This window comes from Pestalotiopsis fici (genome assembly GCF_000516985.1).
Source record: "Pestalotiopsis fici W106-1 unplaced genomic scaffold PFICI_Scf_3, whole genome shotgun sequence".
Classification (NCBI taxonomy): Eukaryota; Fungi; Ascomycota; class Sordariomycetes; order Amphisphaeriales; family Sporocadaceae; genus Pestalotiopsis; species Pestalotiopsis fici.
The window spans coordinates 4995016-5014639 of record NW_006917093.1 but is presented as its reverse complement, the minus strand read 5'-3'; the positions used below and the strand labels follow the sequence as shown (position 1 = coordinate 5014639).

The 19624-nt window shown below is 50.8% G+C and overlaps 5 protein-coding genes across 5 annotated transcripts; 4 read left to right on the top strand and 1 right to left on the bottom strand.

Annotated features, from left to right (window-relative positions):
- Positions 1–1210: 1210 nt before the first annotated feature.
- On the top strand, positions 1211–4561 carry PFICI_05644 (uncharacterized protein; the record flags this gene model as incomplete). Its single annotated transcript, XM_007834225.1, has 3 exons — positions 1211–1243; positions 1298–1394; positions 1452–4561. The coding sequence occupies 3 exons, from the start codon at positions 1211–1213 to the stop codon at positions 4559–4561; spliced, it is 3240 nt and encodes a 1079-aa protein (XP_007832416.1).
- A 1272-nt stretch (positions 4562–5833) lies between these two features.
- PFICI_05643 (uncharacterized protein) lies at positions 5834–7234 on the top strand (the record flags this gene model as incomplete). The annotated part of the gene is made up of 1 exon (XM_007834224.1): positions 5834–7234. One exon carries the CDS (start codon positions 5834–5836, stop codon positions 7232–7234), a length of 1401 nt encoding a protein of 466 aa, XP_007832415.1.
- A 792-nt stretch (positions 7235–8026) lies between these two features.
- PFICI_05642 (40S ribosomal protein S17) lies at positions 8027–8616 on the top strand (the record flags this gene model as incomplete). Its single annotated transcript, XM_007834223.1, has 2 exons — positions 8027–8177; positions 8261–8616. The coding sequence occupies 2 exons, from the start codon at positions 8027–8029 to the stop codon at positions 8614–8616; spliced, it is 507 nt and encodes a 168-aa protein (XP_007832414.1).
- Positions 8617–9097: 481 nt separating this feature from the next.
- PFICI_05641 (uncharacterized protein) lies at positions 9098–9904 on the bottom strand (the record flags this gene model as incomplete). The annotated part of the gene is made up of 1 exon (XM_007834222.1): positions 9098–9904. One exon carries the CDS (start codon positions 9902–9904, stop codon positions 9098–9100), a length of 807 nt encoding a protein of 268 aa, XP_007832413.1.
- Positions 9905–10993: 1089 nt separating this feature from the next.
- Positions 10994–14678, top strand: PFICI_05640 (uncharacterized protein; the record flags this gene model as incomplete). Its single annotated transcript, XM_007834221.1, has 3 exons — positions 10994–12722; positions 12776–12847; positions 12901–14678. The coding sequence occupies 3 exons, from the start codon at positions 10994–10996 to the stop codon at positions 14676–14678; spliced, it is 3579 nt and encodes a 1192-aa protein (XP_007832412.1).
- Between the last annotated feature and the right edge of the window lie 4946 nt (positions 14679–19624).

Here is a 19624-nt window from a genome sequence, read left to right as displayed (position 1 = left end):
TTTCCCGCCTCCCTGAGTCCTAATTACCTGTAGGTCATCCTATTTCTCAGCATCACTAAAGTATTATCGGGTGTCAGATGGCATTAGGAGGCTGGTGATTTCGTGAAAGAAGTCCGAACTATACATACTTGGCGTCCAGATCGCGACTATCTAGTGGCACATGCATATTGTTTCAGTGTTGAATAGAGATTGACTTTTTCGCGATGCACGATTGACTTTGGCCTCCGCACACTATTTAGCAAGCCAATGCTGTGCCTCGTGCGGCTCTTTCCCAAGATTGACGCCAAAAGCCAGAAGGAAAAGGAAACAATTTTAAGAGAGGAGGGGAGCCATGAGGCCTTCCTGCCTTGAGTCCCTCAATAGGCCAGACTACAGAGCAGCCACAGCTATATGCCGGAACCCAATTACGCAGAGCAATTGGATTCGCGTCGTTGGCAATACATGTAAATTCTCAGCAACATCGATTCATGCTGTACTTCAATAAGTCCATAGTAAATGTCATGGGAACGGGGGTGCAGGCCGAAAATGTCTCTACTCGACAGTCCCACGGGCTACAATAATTGAGCCCTGTTAAATCTTTCCATCTTACCTAAGGCGAAGAATTGAAAGCTCTCTGGAAATATGTCGATATGTATATGGGTCATTGGGGCGATCTAGTATAATTGCAGTATCATGTACAGGCAAGCACGAGCGTTTTTAATCAAGTGATTCTTGTTCATGCCAACCTCATCTTTGAGTGCACAATGTGACAAGAATTATTATGGCAAGTCAAGACATGATAGTCATGACATCTATTAGTGTACGAGGAGGAAGTTAGGAGGCGAAGAGCGGCAACAATCAATACAGGTAATGGACTTGAAGAACCGTACGGACCTAGGTATGTAAGATGCACTAGCGGTGCGTACTCTGTACCTAGAGGGTCAAGCCACATATGACGCCACATCAACCTGTGACGCGTTTTCAATTAAGGAAGACGCGACGAAGCTACAGCAAATGGACCATGCTGTTTGCATGTGCCTCGTTGTGCAGGAATAAATCGTAGGAAGCCTCGACTGCACTTGTTTGATTTATCGCTCATGTCTGAGATTTGAGGTTTCCTGTTTCTTTCTTTCTTTTTTCACACTGGTTGAAATGTCACCTCGGTAATCGAACTGCTGCACTTATCGGACAAACGCGCCACAGCGTTTGCGAGGTGAACTGTCAAGCTTCAATGGCAACCATCAAGGCCATCGAGGCCCGGACGGTGAGATCCATCGCGCGACATAGCGAGAAGCATCACTGACAAGGTGTGTTGCAGGTCCACCAAATTCAATCAGGGCAGGTCATCGTCGACCTTTGCTCCGTGGTGAAGGAACTGGTTGAGAATAGTGTGGATGCGGGAGCTACAAATATCGGTGCGTCTTTTGTCATACCGACCCTTTCACCACAAACACTGACCAGTTATCCTTTAGAGGTGCGTTTCAAGAACCAAGGGCTGGATTCCATTGAAGTTCAGGATAATGGCGGTGGCATCGCTCCGGACAACTACGAAACACTGGCCTTGAAACACTATACCTCAAAGCTCTCAACCTACGAGGACCTCGCTTCGCTTGAAACTTTTGGGTTTCGAGGAGAGGCTCTTTCGTCACTTTGTGCTCTTTCCAAATTCTCTGTTCTCACTTGCCTGGCCTCGGATGCTCCCAAGGGCACCAGACTCGAGTTTGAAATATCTGGGACACTTCGAGGGACGTCTGTCGTTGCAGCCCAGAAAGGCACCACAGTCGTCGTTGAGGACCTTTTCAACAATTTGCCAGTCAGGCGGCGTGAGCTGCAGCGGAATATCAAGAGGGAGTGGAACAAAGTCATCGGCTTACTTAACCAGTATGCCTGCATCTTGACCAGGGTTAAATTCTCTGTTTCGCAGCAACCCAATAAGGGCAAGAAGATCATTCTGTTCTCAACCAAAGGCAATGCCACCACACGAGAAAATATCGTCAATGTTTTCGGAGCCAAAACCCTGACGGTTCTCATACCTCTTGAGCTGGATCTCGAGCTGGAGCCTACTACAGCCCCGAGCCAGCGATTGGTGACAAAAAAAGAAACGAATACGAAAGAAGTCAAGATCCGCGGTCATGTGTCCAGGCCTGCCCACGGAGAAGGTCGACAGACCCCTGATCGGCAGATGTTCTTTGTTAATGGGCGGCCTTGTGGGTTGCCTCAGTTTGCCAAAGTCTTCAACGAGGTCTACAAATCTTACAACTCGTCTCAATCGCCGTTCATCTGTGCAGATATACAGTTAGACACGCACATGTATGATGTCAACGTCAGCCCAGACAAGCGAACCATCTTACTGCATGATCAATCTCGACTACTCGATAACCTTAGGGAGTCACTTATCGCCCTGTTCGAGGTGCAGGATTATTCAGTCCCAGCATCACAGCTCAATGGCCCAAAACAGGCAGCTGCCAGAAAGCTAGCAGTAAACCGCCAGAATACAGTGGAAAGTGAACCCAGAAGCAATAGGAGTACTTCAATGAACCCCAAAAACGATGATCACAATGATGAGGACGAGGTGGACACACCTACTGGCCAGAACCCAGATGAAGACGAAACAGTGGGAGATCAGCAGCAGAACCGCGGCACCTCTTATTCAAACGCAGCGCAATCCAGCGAAGGTCCAACTTTCATCAGTCGGTGGCTGGACAAAAGATCCACAGATCGTCCACAGGGTCCTGGCGTACCAAAGCCAATCGATTCTACGACATCTGACATTACCCGATCTAGTCAGATAACCGAAGGCAATAGCCTTGATCACAAATTTCCCGAGAAGACAAGTCTGTTATCACCACAAAGAGCAGGCTTTGTAGCTCGCCTCGATGAGCTGAGTCGAAATAAAGCAAGTACCGAAACCGTGGATATCGATCACGAAAATCAGGCAACACCTGAGTCTCCCATTCCAAGTGTTGGCAGACCCTCTCGAACATCCGAGATCAAAAACGTGCAATGGAGCCCAAGAAGATTTAAACGTACCGCACCTGAAATTGCTACAATTACGATAGATGGTGAAACCGTTACTAGTATCATAGGCTCGCCTGCGAAAAAGGTCCGAACTGAAAGGTCCAACCCAGGGAAGTCACACGAGGATCAAAGTACTGCGCAAAAAGCCGCGCAAATGCCGTCCTTCAAGGGTCGCTTGACGCAAATGTTCTCGGCATCAAGCTCCTCTCACGCCTGCTCTGAAGGTATCGGGCTAATGCCTAGTCTTGGGGAAAGCCCGAGGAGGTCCAGATCACCAAGCACTGCCAGTGCAGCAAGTGAAGGCCTATTTGTAGAGAGTGACAAAGATGCAGACGAAGAGCCTGCTTCCCCCATCAGCGAAGCGAAGTCAGGACAGATTGAGACGCATGCTTCAGGCATTGGCAGAGGCACGCCTGCCCACTCAGCTATAAGTCGTGAGACTGACAGCGCCGATGCGTATGAGCTCGAGTTGTCCAACTCAAATCTTCCTGTTCGGAGCGAGCAGGAATTTGCGGATGAAGCCGAGCAAAAGGCACAAGAGGAAGACAGAGTTCGTGACATGATCGACAGTGCAGAGGATGTGGCAAAGATCACTGCTGAAGAGTCACAAAAACGGCAGCAGACTTTTGTCAAAGGCATGACGAGACGGAAGGATGCCACATGCCAATTTATGCAGAAAGTTCGCACCAATACCGACACGATCGCTGCAGCTCTTTCCTCACTCGATGAATATTCTTCGCATACCACACTTGGTGCAGATGCAGACTTTTCGAAGAATGATATCTCAGGTGAAGATGCGGAGGAGAAGCTTTCTTTGACCATTTCAAAGTCTGATTTTGACAAGATGAAAATAGTTGGTCAATTTAATCTCGGTTTCATCCTGGCGATTCGCTACGCGAGTAGGAATACAGATGATGCAGAAGACTGGCATGCTGTGGACGACGAACTGTTTATTATCGACCAGCACGCAACGGACGAAAAATATAACTTCGAGCGCTTGCAAGCAACCACAGTGGTACAATCACAGAGGCTTGTACAGCCCAAAGCTCTCGAGCTTACCGCAATTGAAGAAGAGGTCATCAAGGAAAACATTGAAGCACTGGAAAGCAATGGTTTTCAAGTCAGTATCGATGAAAGTGGCTATCAGCCAGTCGGATCTCGTTGCCAGCTGCTTAGTTTGCCTCTGAGCCGGGAGACGACTTTTACGCTTGCAGATCTCGAGGAGCTGATCTCTCTCCTCACGGATCATCAATCCACGTCTGTGAATACCATACCTCGTCCGTCAAAAGTACGCAAAATGTTCGCCATGCGTGCTTGCCGCAGCAGTGTCATGATTGGCAAATCACTCTCAAACAAGCAGATGGAAAAGCTTGTGAGACATATGGGAGAACTTGATAAACCATGGAACTGCCCGCATGGTCGTCCTACCATGAGGCATCTCTGTGGACTTGGTGCTTGGAACGACTCGGTCTGGCAGGAGGGCGATGGGCCCGATGGAGAGCCAGGAACTTCAACGAATTGGTCAGCGTATCTTAAGGAGCAACGCACATCAAATCCTAACTGACTCTGACATTTGCTTCGTGGCTTCAGCAGACATGCAGCCAATTTCTTGGGAATTTGGAAAGGTCGAAAGACTTTATCGACGATAGTGTCATGATTCATCTCCGTCGATATTATCTCGTCTAGGATTACGACAGCTACATCATCAAAATAGGAAATGATTTAGCGGAATCGGATATAGTATTATTACGCTGCTGATACTGCTTTGAGACGATCCGCGATGCCGCAGCCTGACGTAGCGGTGAATAGATAGACCAAAAGATTCTCAGATGAGGTATCCAGTCAGTCTGATATTTTATCAGACAACATACTTCATTCAAGTTATTCACTGCTAGGAATGTTGAACTATAAAGTGTCCGACCTCTACCCGGAAAAAGAAAAAGGAGAAGATAAGCGGCGAAAATAATTACATATGCTTAGCATACCCAGGACATCATTACCGTTCATTACTGAAAACCAGAAATATGTGTCGAATTGAACTTCAGGAGAGAATTTGCCCAGAATGCACCGGATTTACGTCTCAGAAAGTCCGACGCCGAAAGTGCGCCATGGTCAAAAGGACTCGGGGACGTTTTGCTTCTTGCGGCTATCCACGACTGCCCGGCGAGGGTGAGATAGACCTCCCATTGCGGGTAAGCAGATATCTTTGCAATGACTGTCTGATGACCCCTCCGCCTCCTCCTCCACCACCACCTCCTCCTCCACTTACCACGCAGTTGCGCGTGTGGGCTGAGTGGAGAGTCAGGGAACAGATACAAGTTCTGGAACCTATCGTGAGATCTGTCATACAGGATCAATTGGAGCAACGAAGGCGCCGCAGGTTAAATAGGCATTGATTGACGTGATTTTTGCCTGGAGTCGGCACGATGATGCTGTATGCACGTCTGATACAGACCCTCTAATAGCTTTGGAAATATCGTCAATAGAAAATAATAACATGCAGTTGACTTAACAATGGTTGAGGTAGAAATAATCAAGTCAAGCCAAAGTATGTAGATATGATAAAAAGTTCTATACAGGTTTAGTGGGTACTGCCAGCTGGCAGCCCCTGGTCATCCCGACTCGTTCCAACTCAGCAGATCTACAAGGCAAGCTAGAACATTACCTATCAGGAGGTCCGTGCTCCGGGAAATTCTGCATGGGAGCTCTTGAGGAAGTTTAGCATCATCGCGAATAAGCATCCGCAGAGGGCCACTGCAATTGAGTAAGAGCTCGGCCACGAGCGCAGTCTCTTTGTGTACGGCAGAAGAATACTTACAGGTGGCAGTCTCTCGAGATGGCCAGCGCCAGCGCATCTAGGAGCGTGGCTCCCGGAGCAGCCCTGCTCCGGTCGTCTCGCATGTTCTCCATGCCAGCGCCCATTCCAGCACCGACTGATCTCTCACAAGCGACGAGGCACAAGTCACCGACCGCCACAACGCCATTCCCTACCCACCTCACAGTAACGACACCCGAATCATCGCGCGCGGTTGGAGATTGGGGCTTCAAGCGGCCGCTGCCCTTGAAGACGACCACAAAGTCATCCTTGCCGCTGCTGAAGGTCAAGAAGGTCGACTCGATCGAACAAGTCACCGACTTTGGATCCTCCTCAGACCATGCCATTACTCTGAAGAAATGGCAAGAGATGAACATGAACATCACCGTGCCCCGAGAAGGCACCGACTCCAGGCCTGCCAAGTCTGTCTTTGAAGATTACAGCGACGTGACTTCGCTAAGCGCCGAGGACAAGGTGAAGAAGGAAAATGTGCGCTGGAAGTTTAGCGGACCATGGCTAGCCGGCATGACCGATGGCGAATTCGAGCAGTACCTGTCAAATACCGTGCGGGAGAGGCGCCAAGAATTCCGCGAGTACTTGAAGCAGCAGCTTGCTTCTGAATTAACTGAGGAGCAAAGCGCATTGGCGAGTGAGAAGGCAGAGCCAGTTCCGGCGCCCACACTGGCCAACGATATTACCGAAGAGACGTTGACCGAGTATCTCCGGAAACTTCGTGGCGACCGTATTCTGCTCTTCCAGCATGTTAGCAGATTTTTGGATCTTGCTCCGCTGGCTCCTGAGTCGACCACATTGGAAGCTCTTGACAGACTGAACCCGAACAAGAAGTACGAAATCGCTCTGAGTCCTTATGCTCGAAATGGTCCGCCAGTTACACACCCATCCGCCGGACTTTCGTACCTGCGCACCAACAACTACCTCGAAAACCACCCCATTTATGGTCCTCAACAGTACCATGCTCCGGTCAAGGCCAGAATTGTGACACCAAGACAGAGCTCGTCTGGCTGGGTAGCCAAGATTGGTGTGGGAGGTTTCATCTCCAAGATTCCTGAGGGTGAAACTTCTTTCAATTACACTTCCTCTCTGGGCAAGGGAGCCCAAGAAAGGATTCCTGGCCTCAACAATTTCCTTCCCGACGTTCAGGGAGGTTCCAAGGTGTACGTGCGTCCTGAAAGGGCCTCGATCGAGTCGAGCGGAAAAATGATTCTCGAGTTTGGTGCCACCGATCCGAATGCTTCAGTTGTGCACAAGGAAATGGTCGGTGAAGCCTCAGTCTTTGAAGATGCTTCAAAGGAGAGGCACGAGATTCGGGTGGAGAGACCCATGCATACGCACCAATCGTTCCGCCGGCTGAGGAGACATATCACTAGCAGCTCTGCCAGCTATGGTATCACAAAGGAGTAACCAGTTAGGGGCCATGCATGACGGAGGGGATCGAGTTGTAGGCAGAAATAATTGGGCGCAATTAGACGGCGTATATACGTTGGTCATTTGAGGCCTATTACCTGTACACTAGCGGAAAATGTGTACTGTACATTTTGTATCAATACTGAGTCTAGAGAAAAACAACTCTGTGTATGGGTGCGTTTTGTGTTCATCGAATTTCATCTTGAGGCATATTTTTGTGCTCAACATAAACAGTACGTGAAGCAAACGTTATTGTCTTAAAGTATAACGACCATGGCTCCTAGCAAGATTCAATGTTCGGCATGCCTTTGGTTTTAGCAAGTACCCAAGGTCCTACTGTAAAGTAAGCGTATCGTGCAATAGCCTGTTGGAAGCAATTGACTATCCAGTTTGTGAGGCAAGAGAATTTTTGATTGTAGATTCATTGGAGTACTTTGAGACTGAACATCAATAAAACGACCGTCAAGCAATGAAACAAGATAGCCTACAATCTATCTATCCTATTGCATGTCGGCTCATACTGGTGGTGTCTTCAACTCTCAAATGATGAGAAGGTAGGTCCCAGCTGGCACCAGGTGGGGTGGCTGCTCAGTCCTGCCAATCAATCGAGCCGATACGGTCTGCCCTAGATAAGAATGTGGGTCTGAAAGTCCACAAGCACATTCGCAAAAATCAGTCGAAAGCTGCAACTCTACAAAGTCACCCGATTGCGATTTGTCTCGAACGTTCAACACCCAACGCCCAACACCGACTCCCTTCGCCCTTTCGACAGCCAGCAATACCGCCAACATGGGTCGCGTTCGTACCAAGACCGTCAAGAAGTCCGCCAAGGTCATCATTGAGCGTTACTACCCCAAGCTCACCCTGGACTTCGAGACCAACAAGCGTGTCTGCGATGAGATCGCCATCATTGCTTCCAAGCGCCTCCGCAACAAGATTGGTAAGCTCCCCAGTCTCGATACAGCCGGCATGCGACGACTATGGCACGAAGGGACTGGTCACTAACATCTGCTTTTTTCATAGCCGGCTACACTACCCACTTGATGAAGCGTATCCAGCGTGGTCCCGTCCGCGGTATCTCTTTCAAGCTCCAGGAGGAGGAGAGAGAGCGCAAGGATCAATACGTTCCCGAGGTCTCTGCTCTGGACTTCGCCCAGAACTCCGACAACGGTCAGCTCGACATCGACACCGAGACCAAGGACCTCCTCAAGCACCTTGGCGTACGTTATTTATCCTTCCTTTGGCAACACGACACCCCCACAGTTCTGGCTAACTTTACTATGCAGTTCGACTCCATCCCCGTCAACGTTGTCCCCGTCACTCAGTCCCAGGGCACCGAGCGCCCCCGCCGCTTCGGCGACCGTGCTCCCCGATCATAAAAGTCTTTTTAGCGCAGGAGAAAAGGGTTTACGAATGGTTGAATTGGGCAACTGGCATTTACGGTCTCACGGCTTCATGGCGTCTAAATGGACGATAGTGAGTGCTTTCTAGATCTTACAAAAAGAGACAAGATCTACCCCACACAAGGTGTCCCTGACTCTTTGGTTGATTCCGAAGACGACGGTTGATTGCCAATTCTCTTCCATCTCGCATGAGAACGTGACTGCTCAGGCTTTCATTTGAATCCTGGTGGACTTGTTTGACTCTTGCGGTCAGGTCGATACCTTCGCATAACTGCTCACATGTTGGTCAGTTGGAGGTGTCTATCTTGCCCATAGTCGACGAGCACCATTTTCGACAACCTCGTGCATGGGCAAAGCTGTATGGCCAAGTCTACTGTTATGGGGTATCTCGAATTCATATATGCAACCTTTTAAACGCCAATCTATGCTGTGAAATGATATCCCTCCGTAAGATTCTTTAGATTTCGTCCATATCCATTGGACTGGGGTTCCTTTCACCTGACTTGACCTTATACCCTTCAAGCATGAGGTGCCCGTCGGTGCCCGGCTGATCCTCCAGTGATGGCTCCTGGGCTGCTTTGACGGTAGTCTTCTCCCTCAGATCGATGGGCACTGATTGCTGGGTTTCTCTGTTTATATCACCCCTCTCGAGCGCAAGATCACGGGCAATTTTGACTGCGTCTCGCTCCTTTTCTAGTTGCAGATTGCTCATATCCTTGACCAGCTTCTGCTCTGGTTCTTCGTAGAGTTCAATCTGAATGCTGTCGATGCCGGCGCGCTCCCATGCTGCTGTCTCGTTGAGTTGCACCTTGACATATAAGGCTCGTTTCGCACATGGTTGCGAGCACCACTTCTCCACCTCCTTCTTGGGCAGGATGCTGGAGCCCACGATCTTCCACTCGCCGCCCGGGAAGCGCCTGCGCGGGTTCGGGCATAATGTGTATCCACAGCGCCCCTCAGCGTTGCGCTCCTCGATCAGGTCATCGTAATCTCCCGGCTGGAAAAGGCGAATGCCAGAACGGAAAGCGGCAGCATCGGACGGCGCGGGATTGCTGGCGGTGTGGGAAGCGTCGCGTACAAGAGGGAACTTTGAGAGCTCAATAATGGAGTCGCCAATTTGGTCTTCGAGATCACGCTGCTGGTGAATAATCTTTGCGTGGGTGACTGCGACCTCGCGGGCCTTGGCGGCAGCGGCCTGATCCGCTGCGATGGCGCCGGGATTTGAGGGCTTCTTCAGGATTGATTTGGGAGCCTTGGTGGCCATGCTAGGCAAGGAAATAAGTAGCTGGTGTATCAAAATGATGTGCAATCTGAGCACGGGAAGAATGGTGAACTGTTCACGACATTGAGAGTGCGCCTGAGCTTTCAGATGTTCTCTTTGCGGATCGACAGGTGGGACGAAAGCGACAAGCCCCCTGCTGGTAGAGATGCCCGCCCACCAGGCCCGTGGCGCGCCAGAACGTACTGTGTATGAAGGGTAGCAGCAGCCACGATGACATAGTGCATTGTGGCGTTCGCGTGGTGGTCCCCCCAAGAGCCCAACTACGACTAGGCTCCCACCTTTGGGCCCAGCTTCCATCTCAATGTGGGCAGCGCAGAGCTCGGGGGGTAGTTTAGCATTTCAGGCCGAGTAACCCATGTCAAAGCCACCCTCCTCATCCCCAAAGGGTCGCCAGGCACTCCCATAGGCACCTCCAGATTCTGGGACACGAACAGCATCCTTTCCCACCCCCCCAAAACCAAAACCGCCGACACCTGACGGCTATTCATGCTTAAGTTGAGACACTGTCTGATACCTCAAAGTTCCCGACACAGGCACCACAAACTCGCCGTTCTACTGCCCAGGTTCGTTGTGATTGCTTTTCTTGCGTTCCCCGTCTGTCAGTCCATGCGTACGCCAGCTCTCTTTATCTGGAGTACGCCATCTCCAATTGGATTTCATGCAGCATGCGCTGACGTCCATAGCTCCAACAGGCTGCTGCTGCTCGTGCAGGTATAGGTGCAGGTGCTGGTGCTCAGCCTCGATCTAGCACCATACGTAGTAAAGAGACGAGAAACCAACCCTCGTCTTCTCTTTGACCAGATTCGACGATCCCAGCGCTACTTAATACTCTCTCCACTTTCGAATTACGCGCATCCAGGACGTACTTAATTACTTTACCGTAGTCTTTTTTTCTCCCAACAACAACAAACCCCCTCGACCGTTTAGTCGACAACTCGGTCAAATCGCAATAATACCTGTCGTCATCGGATACCGTCAAAGGTCCGTGGCATCACAGGCTACTTTACAACCAACCTCCCAAGTACCATTTTAAGCTACACAGGTGCAGTCTGCTATCGACGCCCAGGCATCATGGCTGCTGCACCGTTCAGGGTGAAGGCTCTCTTCGAGTATACCTCGAACCACGAGGATGACCTGCCTTTTGAGATTGGTCAGATCATCACCGTCACTGATGTTGATGATCCAGACTGGTATGGTGGCGAATACGTCGATTCTTCCGGGGAGAAGCGGGAGGGTATCTTCCCTCGCAACTTTGTCGAGAAGTATGAACCAGTCGCACCACCACGACCAACAAGAACGAAGAAGAAGGAGGTAGAGCCTGCACCTCCTGCTCCTGTCCCGACTTCGCCGCCCGCCGCTACAGAACCAGAGCCAGAACCCGAAATCGAGCCAGTACCCGAATCAGTACCAGAACAAACCAGGCCCACGTATGAGGAGCTTGAGGAAGAGACTCCCCTGGCCTCTCCGCCTCCTGCTGCTGAGCCGCGATCGCCAAAAGCTCCCGCTGTTCTAGTCCCAGCTCCAAGACCAGTCGAGCCAATCGCTCCCGCAGCACTCGTATCAGAGCCGCCCGTCGGTGATGTAACTGCCGATGCCCCAGCCAAGGCTTCTGGACCTGCCCGCGGCGGCCCTCCTCCAGTATCGGAGAAGCCGGCCAGCAGCTCTTTCAAAGATCGCATTGCTGCATTCAATAAACCTGCCGCCCCACCCATTGCGCCATTCAAGCCGGGCTCTCTAAGCTCCGGCAGTGGTTCTGGTTTCATCAAGAAGCCATTTGTTGCTCCTCCTCCAAGTAGAAATGCCTACGTTCCGCCGCCGCGCGAAAAGCCTGCTCCCAAGGTTTATAGAAGGGATGAGGATCCCGAGATCAAGGAGAAGGAGGCCGAGAATGCAGAAAATGCAGCCAAGGCAGGCTTGGTAGCAAGCCCATCCCAAGAGGTTGAGGACGATGATCAGCCCAAACCCATGAGCTTGAAAGAGCGTATGGCGCTCCTCCAGAAGCAGCAAACGGAGGCTGCTCAACGCCACGCCGATGCTGCTGCGAAGAAGGAGAAGCCAAAACGACCACCACCAAAGAAGCGTACGGAAAGCCAGGAACCCACGGAGCGAGCTTCCATCGAAAATCCCGAGGTACCCTCGTTGGAACGAGACACCACAGACTCTCTGGATGAAGCCCAACCAGCACCTCCTCCGAGGCAGCCATTACCTGTACGAAGAAAGTCCAAGAGCGTACCCGAGGACGGCAATGAGGCAGATATGTCAGGTGCTGGCGATACCACCGAGGGGCCAGAAGATTTGACTGAGCGCGATGAGAGTGATGGCCAGTCTAGACGTCTCTCGCAGGCACCTGCAAGGAAACTGCCACAGGCTGAAGCTGCCGAGGAAAAAGAAGGGTACGAGGACGAAGAAGAAGAAGGTGAGGCCGAGGAGGAGGAGGAGGAAGATCCTGAAGTCAGACGCAGAGAGGAACTTCGCGCTAGAATGGCCAAGATGAGCGCCGGCATGGGCGGAATGGGAGGCATGATGGGCATGCATAACCCATTCGCTGCTCCTCTTGCTTCTACTGGCCCAACCAAGAAGAAGAAGCCTGCACCCGCCGGAAGACGCTCAAGCGAGTATGGTCGGGAAGATATGCCTTCGCCTCGCCCAGCGCCTCCGATACCCACCGCCATGGCACTTCCCGGCATGAGCCGTGAAAGCCACAAGGAAGAGGCTGATGACGTCGAAGAGCAAGATTCGCCCGTTGGTGAGGATATTACCCCCATCGCTACGACCAGTCCTCGACCTACGGCAAGCGAGCGTGAGTATACCTAACTACTACATAAGAATCTAGATTTGCTTACTCTGAGACAGCTTTGAAGAGCCCCTTGGCTCCACCTCCTGTTCCGGGAGGCCGACCGGCGCCACCTCCAGTCCCAGCCGAGTGTAAGTTCGACGACGGAAGATCAAGATGACTTTCCAGCTGACCTTTACCACAGCTCGACCGGCGCCGCCACCTCCTCCGGCTGCAATCACCTCGCCGAGCATTGGATCGGAATCGGATGATGAACTGTCAGAAAGCCAGATGCGGTCACTCGAAACCCCAAGATCAGAGGCTCCACCGTCTGCCCGAGCTCCTCCACCTCCGATTCCCATAGCCTCGCCCACCATGGCGCCAACCTCTCCTCGTCCTGGTACCAGGAGCTCATTTGGAGGGGATGAGCTATCTCCCACATCACCAAGACTGCCAAGCAAGCGGGATAGCCGGCCGCCTCCAATCCCAGGCGCTGCTCCGCCTGCCCCATCGCAAAGCCGGCCTCCACCACCTCCTCCCCCAGGAGCAGCGCCTGAGAGAAGTTCTACTTCGGATGAGCGTGTCGCTCCCATGAAGCCAGGCCGTCTTGACAACGGGGAAGAGGGTGAAATCACCGATTATGATGGAGACTATGATACGGATATTGCCTCTTCGGTCCCTCACAAAGATGCGTTGAAATCGCACGCCCGGGATTCCAGTCTAGATGATACCACATCTCTTCGCTCACCAGTGTCCGAGGCCCCTCCACCATCTCTTCCTCCGCCCATTCCCGCCGCGGCCCCCAGAGCGATCCCGCCGCCTGTTCCGAGCCAACCGCCACCTCCAGCGCGACCGTCAGCAGACATGCCACGAGCTGCTCCGCCGCCGCCTCCGCCGCCAGCCCCTGTGCAAACGGAGCAAGATGATGATGACGAGTATGATCCTTATCGGTACTCTGGGGCGCAGCCTAGTGTTTCTACAAACGTGTCCTACAACATACCAGCAGCTGAAAATGATGTCAAATCGCCAGAGACGGCGCCCTCGTATCAATCGCCGCCTCCACCGCCTGCTAACCGATCTCTCCCACCTGCTCCTCCTTCTCAGGCCGCCCCGAGCAGGGCTCCACCACGACAATCGATGGATGCCCAAAGGCCAATTGGAGGACGTAGATCGATGGATGTTGGACGGCCATCACTCTCGGTTGAGTCTGGATTTGTTGCGAATGACGTTGACCTGGCTCAACACACCAGCTGGTGGCTGCAGCCAAATGGGTTGCCACCAGTCTTCCAAGGCCGGAGGGATATCTTCTTCGAATCGGATGAGTCCACTACTTCGGCACCCGGCGGTAGAACTGTAGTTACCAAGGATGTCTACGTACTGTTCCAGGACTACTCGCAGACAATCATCACCATCCGTTTTGATCCGCAGAATCCTGCTGATACAAATCTGGATCAAAGACACGAGCCTCCCCCGCGCAGTCTTCGCCAAGATCAACTGGAGCAGGCATATGAACGTTTCGGTCTTGAGATATCCAATGCTGTTGCGTCCAAGAAGGACTCAGTCGTTGGTGATGGTTCGCCCCAAGCGTTGGTATACGAACTCTTGAAACCCCTCAAGGACGTTTTACTTCCTGTGGGGACCCGTGCCTATGGTGCTCTTGTTTATGCCAACATGGCAAATGCCTCGACTCACATGACGGATGAGATCAGACCTGGCGATATCATCTCCATCAGAAACGCCAAATTCCAGGGCAAGCACGGTCCCATGCACGCAAAATACTCGGTTGAAGTCGGCAAGCCTGATCACGTTGCGGTTGTTGCGGAGTGGGATGGTACCAAGAAAAAGGTGCGAGCTTGGGAACAAGGACGCGAAAACAAAAAGGTGAAGCAGGAATCCTTCAAGCTCGACGATTTAAGGTCCGGAGAGGTCAAGATCTGGCGCGTCATGCCGCGCAGCTGGGTCGGCTGGGACTCTCAGAATTAGAGGTCTGAGCCTGAGTCCTTCGATTACTATCTGCCCATGCTGATGCGAGTGAGCTCACAACGCTCCTCGGGGATCAGTATGAGGTATGAATCTTTTATAACATCGTCACGATTCAGCGATGAGTTAATCTTACGTCCAAGTAGTAATTACGCCAGTCCAAGATATGAGCGAGACTATTATTCTTGGCACGCTTGAGCAAATGAGTGTGGACTGAGGACCAAAACAAGAGCGACGTGGTGGTGCTTCACGATTTTCTCTTCGGGGTGTCATTGATAGTTTACATTTGTCCTGTACTCCTTGCATACATACTTTGGTTCGCCCAGGGGCAACCAACCGGCACATCATATTCCTCGCATTCGTAGTTGATTGCAATTATGCTGCACGAGCAGATGGAAACCTCGCATGTTTATCTTTGCCCTCTTGCCTTCTGTTCGTGATGACACCTTGGAAACTTTGAGGTAGAATACTGTGTGGTTGTATCTAAGTTGCAATCAAGCTATTTCACACACTGCGGAGCGCCAACATCTTGTGCTCTACTCGTGATAGTTTCCAGCAGGAAGTCGAAGTTCATGATCATGACAAAGATGTCGTTGCTACTAGATACGCATAGTGACGCACAAAGGGGGGGTCTTGGGAGGTCGATTGCCCAAGAAAGGTGACATCCGTCCAGGAAAATAGAACTCTAAGCGCAAGCGAGATCACGCCATGAACATGCCACCACTGAATTTAGACGGACAGCATTTTTGAGTGACTTTTTTCTTCTCCCTGACCCTTGCGTTTTCTAATGAGACTGTACGAAGTACTGACAAATTATCAGCCGCAAAGGCCCGGTTATCAGAAGGCAGCGACAAAATCCCGGGTGTATTGTATCATGACAGATTTTCGGCGGCAAAAAATCGCCATCATCACAACTGTGTCCAGCCTTGGATACAGTCGGTGATGAGCGTCATAATTCTGGCTTACCACTGGGGATATAACTACCTGATCCGGCAACAGAATATATTGCTCGCGTCACGGGGGTATCTAGTCAAGTCATCAATCATGTTTACTCTGATGAATAAATGCAGTAGCTCGTCGGAAGCGCCATTCTGTGTCCATGGGCCCGGGCCTCTAGTATCAAGAGTCCTTTTCACCTATCAATAAACACCATACTGACGTAAGAGGATTTGATTTTGCTCTATCGAAGGGGGGAATCCTCGCATCAGTATAGCTTTTTCAGCCTCCGGGCAACTCCGAATGACTGCTTGGTGAAGGTCAGTGTGGTTTCCTTTCCTTGTCGCCCTTCTTCCCCGATATGCTCCTCGTGAGTATCATGAATTGAGATGAGATGACGATGACACCAAGCCTCCCAGCTGTGCTACTCTGGAGTCTCTGAGACAAGAAAGTTTCTCTAGCGGCCCAGCAAAGACCCCATGCCCTTATTTCTCCCAGTATGTGAAATCCTTGCTCTGGAGAAACGTTACACAAGAGCCAATTTTGACCACTCAGCTCGGGTCCAAAGAAGCAAGAGGAGAGCTAGAGATGATCAAGTTGTTTCCAGATGTGATATTACGTCAACGCATCAATATTTTTCTCTTTTTCTTTTCTCATCTTCTCTTACTTGGTTGCCACTGCCGATGAATTAGTGCTCTCTTGTCAGATGTTGCTGCTGCATCGTGAGACGACGGACCGCATCTTGGTTCTTCCTAGTACAATGATCGTAAGATAAAGGAAGGAAAGAAGTTGTGATACCTGAGAAACGGTCATGGGGACATTGTGTGCTATCTGGAAAAGACCAATGGGTGATCTACAGCGGTTTTCTACCCCAATGCATGTGCAAAGCATGTGTTAAGTACACGCATTGCGTTGTATCTTTTCCCCTTTCTTCTCTCTTCTTCTCATTGACGAGGACGCACCACTCATGAATCTGTTCTGGCCTGGCCCAAGGGTGAGGCTCTCCCACTCAAAGGACCTCACTGCAGATACGAAGACATATCAGGCTTCGTCAGAGAACCCTTTGGAAGGCTTTTCCCACAGCTCAATGGGTTCGCGGCCTCGATCTCGCTTGATTACCGAGACCATCCACCCAAATGTTCATCCTCCCGCAGCCAATCGCCTCTTGAACTCCAAAAAAAAAAAAGGCCAGGGAGTCAATGATTCTCCAATCGCCTTGGGCGACGGTAGGTATGGTTCGCCAATGGGAAACTGACTGAGACGATGACTGCAGTTTTATTGGTGAGATCTTATTCTCTTCGAGAACCGTGGCGCTGACGGGGAGGGACTAAGAGGTAGTTGTTGGAGGGAAGAAAGGGGGGGGAAAGAGGCTGCTCGGCTTGAGGGGGGGAAACGCGATTCCTGCAAGGCAGGTGGCCGAATCTAGCATTCCCGCCTGGTTCGGCTGCATGAAAGGTCGCATCATTCTGACAGCCCGGGGGGTTTGCAAAGAGGAGGGTGGGAAAGAATGTTACCGTCGCCCATATCAGCGAAGCGATTTCTCACAATTCGTGTGGTGACACCATGCGAAGCGATTTGCTCATTAGACCCAATGGTGGACGGGGCTTACTGGCTAGGAAGGGGTCCAGGAAAGCTCCCAGCATATAGAGGTTGTTCATCGCTGGCTGCCAAAGAATATCAATTATGACGATTGTAAGGCTGCTGTGGCTGTCCCGTCTCGCTTGTTGTGTCTGAATTCCGTGGCTCATTATAGCCTAAGTAGGGGATTTGCGGTTCTTGGGGCCAATAGCTACTTTTTCGTTCGCAATCTATCGCCTTGGATCTATGGCTTTGGGTATATGATCATTGCTGGTCTGGTGGAGGTAAGGGAGTCCTTCCACATGCGAATAACAGACAATGAGATATCCAATCCTCGACAGCATATACGATTAATGGTAAGCAGGGTTTGGCTATATCTGTACGTCTTTGATTCCGATACTTCTCTCGTGCATCACGAAAGAATGACAGTGCATATCGATACTCTTTCCATTTGCCAGTAGACTGAGCTGCTGAGTACTGATGTGCCTTTTTTAACTTTCAGGTAAGGGGGCACGTAGAAAACTCTTCGGTATCCGTAGGTTCAAAGCAGGTGACAATTTCTATAGAAGAGAGACACGAGTCCAGAGACGACCGTGTAAAGTCCTACTGCGGCCAGCCAGGCATTGACCATCGTGTATCCTTATTAGACCGGACGGAACAATAAACACAGCGGCTCTAGTGGATCGTGCCTTTCAGATACCTATCTCATAGATCAACTCGATCCATTGAGTTTTCATTATCCGGTGCGACTCGTCAATGTTTGTCAAGATCATGAGTGGCTAAGTATAAACATGCTTTTGTTGGAGGCTGTGGACTAGGAAAATGCCTATACCTCACGATAGATTAAGCTTCAATACTCTGGGACTCCCCGTGTGCAGCGCCGCTTGGAACATTGCACATGGTTTGACAAGACAGCCTATGGAGAAGCGTAGATCCAGTGTTGACCATTCAATTCGTCCAAAACAGAAAGCTGTTGTAACTCAGCAGAACACAACTGGAAAATGACAGTATGGTTGGGAGATAGTATAGGCCCGATGCCGGTTGACCGCATACAGCATATTGTGGGGTGCTTGAAAGCAATGCAGCTTGGGGAGCCATTGGAAATCTGCCTTGGCACTTGGCAGGTCGTATCTGGCGGATCTATTGATAGTTATCGTGAGGATCGACATGTCCATTGAACTTCATTTGTCTCTCGGAAATAGCGGCTTTGGCTCTAGAACAATAACAAAAGTCATGTTTGCCAACTTGGCCGATCTGTCCATTCTTGGTGCAACGCAAGTAAAGGAATGCCTCTTTGAGCGACTCGTAACAAAGCATTCTCGCTTCTGGAATAGCTGGTGCCTTTGGTGGTGACGGCCTGAATACTTCTCATGCCTATACCGGTGGCTTCCAAAACCACTAGATGGATAGTAGTGCAGTCGGTGTTGGTTTCTGCCTAAATGACGACTCGTCAAGCCTTTTTTGAAAGAAGGCATTGCCCTCCAAGCCCAAGTTGTATCATCCAAGATGGGTGTGAGAGGTAGGAGTCAATAATCTGCCTATCATAATTATGAAGCGGTTGAGCAAGCATAAACAATATCGCTGTCTCGGCATATATTGCGATTGCCAAACCGAATTCATGGCTGCCCAAATCGACTTGCGTGCCTCAGACGTCACGACTTTACGAAAGGACCTCAACAAGAACTCTTTGCAATATCTGTGTCCGATTGGATCTGGGCATCCTTCCAAAAGCAATTCTAATGGAGTCATTCGCGAAACACGTGCTCAACGGCGTCCATGTGCCTGGCAACCAGGGCCATAGATCCATTCCGGGGTCGGACATGACAACTGGCGAATGAGGGGCTGCCACACAGCATGCAGAAGTCGATACAATGATGCGGGATGTTGTATCGTAAAGACTATTCCTGCGTCAGTAAAGGACGATCTGACGTTGGTGGAACGGGTTCTAGGCTTCTTGGGACCACACTATGATGGTGGAGTTTTCCTATAATGTCTAATTCGGAAGCCATATAGTAGAGCAAATTAAGTAGGAGCATGTCGTGAATGTAGCACAAAGATACCAGACGCGAGACATATTGCATGGGTACAAACACCCCGCTCAGGGTACGGCAATGTGCATGGGCTTTGCTTTTCTAGTTTGTCCACAAGATACATGGGCCTCGATGGCGGAGGCCAGTGTAAAGATCCGTGCAAATTGCTCGTGGATGTATTCCGTATGACACGAGGAGTATAACGAGGAGATGTTTTGCCGGTAACGTCGGGCAGCTTTTGGAGATTCAAAGTTGAGTAACGGACGAGAATGAAATGAAATCAATAGGACGAGCGAGAGCACTCGGGTGAATCGCTTGTTATGGTTTCGTAAAACGTGCCCACCCTATGACAAGTGTAGCGCGGGAAATGTACGTCAAATTGTGTGTAGGTCTCGACGGCAAGTT